Raw genomic sequence first — 5,354 nt, 5'->3', positions numbered from 1 at the left:
ACATATCTGTAAAGTTTATTTAAAGATTTTTACATTTACAAGGATAGGCAACATGGACTGTCTGACAGTAAGACACAGTAGTAGTTGGAGTCTGATGAAAATGGTTCCTTCACAGAAGATAAGGTATGGTATGGACAGCATGTTTGCCCATAGATCTTTGTTCCTAGTGCAGGAAGGTTTTATTCAGTGCTTGCTTCATTTACTGGAAAAGTTAACGACGTAAGTTTCAACTTCTTTCCCGAAGCTTCCAGCTCAGCAGCAAACTGTAAAGAACAGGTTTGGTCAGTATCTACCACTCCAGAAAGCCCTTAAGAACAGCATTCTGTTTGGATGCATCACAGATCAAATTTCTAAAACTCAAGTTAGATCCGATTTGATTTGAAACTGTCTCATTGCTATCTGTTTATCAATAAAACTTTGAAAAAAAAAAACACTCAAGTTAGAGATCTAACTAGAGAATTTAGGATTTGCTTGGTATAATCAGTTTTCCCTTACACATAGATTATAGTGTATTCAGAAGTACATATGCTCAGATCTAGTATGAATGGTGGGTTAAAATTTTTAGTGGCTTTATAAAGTAATTAGAAAGCATGAGCTGAAAACAGCTTTTCAGAACTTAAAGATTTCTTGGTTTGAACATGAAAAGGCTTAGGCAAAGGTAGGGCCTGCTGGCAAGCTAGGTTTTACTATAAAACAACATACATAATGAATCTTTTAGACCAGTAGTGGCAAACCTATGGCACGTGTGCCACAGTGGCTGTTTGTTATCACTGAAAGCTCTAAAAGCTTTTGCCATTGCTGTCTTAGGCCCTAGAACGGGAGGGGGGGTGTCACAGATAAAAATGGCGTTAAGCTAGAGAGGGTAAGGAAGGGAACCCGAACAAAATGGACCTTTGAGAGAGCAAGTTGATCAAAGTGGCCCTCTAAAATCAACATTTAAGATACAAAGCACAGGATTTGTTTATTTCAGGGGTAGGCTTCTGTATAGAAGTCTTCCAGTATTAAAAAGAAAAGCCAGATTGTGACAGTTCTGTAAGTAAAACATCAGGTAGGAGGAAGGTAAAATGAATAGGAGAATAGGTTTTAATCCTGACTCTCACAAGGCAGCGTAGGGTGGGCAAGCAGGTTGCTGTGAGCCCCGTCAGCCCTACATACCTTATCCTAGTCCTGAGCACTCTCATAGAGGCTGTCAATCTGGGCCCGAAAGTGTTTGGCAAGTTCTCCTCGTTTTGCTTTCATTGTTGGTGTCAGGAGTCCATTTTCAATGGAAAATGCTTCTGGATGAACAAAAATGTTTTTGACCTAGAAGGTGAGGTAAACACATGCATACATGTTTATTAGTACTTTAAACTTTGCTGCACGGTCCTCTAGCACCCTGTGAAGAATTTCAAAGAATATTCCACCTTATAAAAGTGGGTTTGCCATAGTGGCGGGTAGTGACAGTAACCATGCCCATTCTCATGCTTATAATTTGAGAAAGAAATGAGCAAGAATAAGGAGAATAAATGAATAATGAACAGCAAAAAGGGCAATATGGCTAACTACAAAAGGCTACTACCACTTGTGGTTAAGGGTATAAAATCTAACATTAATTCTTTGTAAACTAAAACTCCTTTAGGTATAGAAACTTTAAATAAAATCTACTATGACAATAACTAGGATGACATCCATGATACATACCTGTTCAAAGGATTTGAGGCCATTTTCTTTCCCAACTTTCTGTAAGTCTTTTAAAATGCCTTCTTTCACGATCTAAGATACAAAACATCCTTTAAAATATAGCCATTTGTAGCAGACCCTTTGTGAATGGCTAAGCCAACAGAAAATGCCTGGGATAAAAGATTCCTAGCGTAAACATGGATACAAAAGTATGTACAATCATGTTATACATCTTATATTTATCAAAGAAAAAGAAAATGCAAATTTAAATGTTAATGGAGATCTTTTCTGAACGATGTTTCTGTTCTCTTCCGATTCTCTTGGTTCCTACAAGGAACATATTACTATAAAAAGAGAGTTTTGTTTTATTCTTCAACTCCTCCTATCTCCCAAGCTAATAAAACTATTCAGTCTCGTTGGACTGTAGTGACAAGTCACAGAAACAGGAAGATTCAGTTCCTCCAGAGAGGAGGCACCAGGAGCCCCAGGATGCACTCACTGGTAGAGGCTCCTCTCGCGCAATGGGCCAGTAGGTATGTGTTAGTTTTCCAAGACAGACTTACATTGGATTGGCACAGTTCTTCAAAAGATCCCTGGATCCCAAGCTTGGCTGCAAATGAGGGAAGTACATCAGGGTCAGGAACCACCACTCCTACTAAAGATGACTGGAAAGGAAACAAAAAGTACGGGGACATATGAGGACTGATGTAATGTCACCCGGAGGGGAAAACTAACAGGGTTATAGATATCACCCCCAAGCTTCAAATGTAGTAACTAGTGTCCTGCTCTCTTTTTCTCATTGTGTTCCAAAGCCCCATGAAACTCCAGTCCCATTGTCCCACTCTACAGAGATGTTCTATTCCATTTGAATCTTCAGATGGAGGTGGTGGTCATAGTGCAAAGAACGTTTAGCCTTTCCTTCTCAACAGTCTTACCTCCCACCTCCCACCAGAAAAGGAAGCCAAGTTTGTTGTTCTAGGGGAATTCCTGGAGTCCAAACTAAGTGCAGAGTGGGTTATGATATGGAATAAAAGCTGCCTGTAGTAGAGCTGTTTTATCAATTCTGCTGACTTACTTTACAAAGACCATCAGAGCTTCAGAATTATTTTTTCATTAATATTGCCTAATTTGAGGTTCAGAATGTAGCTCTATTTTGTCAGTCTTATAAACTGGATCTTTTCATCCTGAAACCACCTGTCCTAATTCCCTGTAACCACAGGGACAAGCATGGTCTGTTCCTGAAAACAGGTATAATTAAACACTATATATTACCTGTAAGCTCTCCCCATAAATAAAAATTTGTGACACTGGAGCACTCCTGGCATAGATGTTTTCTATCTTCTCTGGAGCAATGTATTCTCCTTGTGCCAGCTTGAAAATGTTCTTTTTCCGGTCAACGATCTTCAGAGTTCCGTTCTGTATGAGGCAGATAAGCAGCATAAGCATTTGAACCTTAGGAGTGGTATCATTTGTTAGTTTGAGGAAATCTCAGGTATTACCTTGCCTTAAAATTGATTTCTTGTTCTTGTACATCAATAATGAACTCACTGAGAAGGAAATTAGAAAAACAACAGTATTGAAAACGATACCAAAAAAAATCAAATATTTAGGAATTTACATATAAGGAAGTGAAAGACCTCTGCAACAAAACTACAGTATTTTGAAAAAGAGAGGCCCTGGGGAGATAGCTCAGCGGCTTAACCGCCTGCCTAGCAAGCGCAAGGTCCCGAGTTTGATCCCCAGTACCAACAAAAAAAAAGCATTTAGAAAATATTTTGGGGGCCTGGCCCTAGCTCAGGCCTTTAAGTGGCTGCTTCCACAAAGCTGTCAGCCTCAGGTTGCTGGAGTTCGAACCTCCCACCTCTCCCGCTGGCCAAAAGTGCCCTGAAGGCATTCGAGGAACCAAAAAAAAAAAAAGAAAAAGAGTAAAGAAGACATAAGAAAACAAAAGATATATCCCATTCTTGTATGTAGTCATTTTAAATGTTGTCCAGATAGCCCCATTTCCAAAATAGATATACAGATTTAACATAATCCCAAACAAAATAGCATTCCTCACAGAACTTGACCAAAGGAAAAAAAAAGTCCATCTAGAACTAGAAAAGACCCAGAATAGTAAAAGCAATCTTGGGTGACAAGAACAAAACAGGAAACATCACAATTCCAGGCTTCAAGGTATATTATAAAGCTATAGTGACAACAAAAAATGCAGCATGGTACCAGCACAAAACAGACATGAGCATCAGTGGAACAGAAGAGAGGATGTGGAAATAACCCCAGGCACATTCAGCTCTCTGGTCTTTGACACAGGGGCCGAAAAATACAATGGAGGAAAGACAGCCTCTTCAATAAAAGGTTCTAGGAAAACTGGTCGCCCACATGCAGAAGATTAGATATAAAACCATATCTCTCACCGTGTATGAAACTAAAATCAAAATGAATGAAAGATACAATTTTAAAACAATTTTCTGAAAGATAAAATAGGTAAAACTCTTGAAGATACACATCTAGGCAAGACTTTCTGAACAGAACCTACAGTATGATAAGAAATCGCATCAAATTAAAAAGCTGCTTCATGCTAAAGGAAACAACTAAAGAGTGAAGAGACAATTTATAACAAGGGAAGAACCTAGAGGGAGCTATTCCTCAGAGGACTAATAACTAGAATATATAAAGAACTAATAAAAATTAACTGCTGCCTAAAATCAAATACCCAACCAAAAATGGATAACTGAAACAAATACTCATCTGAAGTGCAAATAGCCAATAAATAGATGAAAAAAATGTAAACTTCTCTGGCCATTAGAAAAGTACAAATTAAAACACTGAGCCCAACTTCAGAAAGAATGGCCATCATTAACACAACACATACTGCATGGGGAAAAGGAACTTCTGCAGTGTTGATGGGAAGGTAAACTTGTACAATTATTATAGATATTGGTTAGGAAATTCCTCAAAGCACTAAATGTAGATATTCCGTTTGACAGAGCTATTTTCCGTCTATGCAGCTTCTAGAAAGAATCGAAAACACATCACAGGCATCTGTCCATACTCATAACAGCACAACTTACAGTAGGTAAGCCTTGGAAATGGCCTGTACCTCCATCAACAGATGAATGAATAAGGTGTGACATTTACACCCAGTGGAGTGCTACTCTGCCATAAGGAAGTATAAACTTGAGTCATTCATCAGAAAATGAACACTCCTTGAGACCATAATGTTAAGTCTAATAAATCAGACACAGAAGCTTTATATATTGAATGATTTCACTTATATGAGAATCCCCAAATTAAACAAAAGCAAAATTAAAAAGAGATAACAGGGTCCTAGCCCAGGTCTGGTGAGTGTGCGGAGAGCTTCCTGCTACCCTGCGCCGGCGGGACCACTCCCAGCCCAGGCGCAGCATGGGCCAGACCCTCTCCCAGCCCCTTGGGCCGCCCCCCACCACTCCACAGTGCCTCCCCCACCCCACCCTCAGAGTAGAATTTTCTGCCGAGCTCCGGGACCCCCCATACCCAGTCCTAGCCCAGGTCCAGTGAGTGTGTGGAGAGCTTCCTGCTACCCTGCGCCGGCGGGACCAGTCCGAGCCCAGGTGCAGCGTGGGCTGGACCCTCTCCACCCCATCGGGCCGCCCCCTACCACTCCGCCGTACCTCCCCCACCCCTCCCGCCGAGTAGGAATTTTTGCCCCGTCC

The 5,354-nt window shown here is 40.5% G+C and overlaps 1 protein-coding gene across 3 annotated transcripts in view; it reads right to left on the bottom strand.

Annotated features, from left to right (window-relative positions):
* Positions 1-5,354, bottom strand: part of Acsl5 (acyl-CoA synthetase long chain family member 5) — a 52,915-nt gene continuing 47,561 nt past the window's right edge. For all 3 annotated transcript variants that reach the window (XM_004631534.2, XM_023715599.1, XM_023715598.1), the window contains 5 exons: positions 2,932-3,075; positions 2,223-2,324; positions 1,681-1,752; positions 1,156-1,302; positions 1-263 (listed from right to left, as the gene is read on the bottom strand). In XM_004631534.2, coding sequence (XP_004631591.1) covers positions 1,162-1,302; positions 1,681-1,752; positions 2,223-2,324; positions 2,932-3,075 — 459 coding nt within the window. In that variant the 3' untranslated portion in view covers positions 1-263; positions 1,156-1,161. The remainder of the gene's footprint in view (positions 264-1,155; positions 1,303-1,680; positions 1,753-2,222; positions 2,325-2,931; positions 3,076-5,354) is intronic.

The sequence above is a fragment of the Octodon degus genome, unplaced genomic scaffold, assembly GCF_000260255.1.
Source record: "Octodon degus isolate 3935 unplaced genomic scaffold, OctDeg1.0 scaffold00042, whole genome shotgun sequence".
NCBI lineage: Eukaryota > Metazoa > Chordata > Mammalia > Rodentia > Octodontidae > Octodon > Octodon degus.
This window is presented reverse-complemented; position numbering and strand designations above follow the sequence as displayed.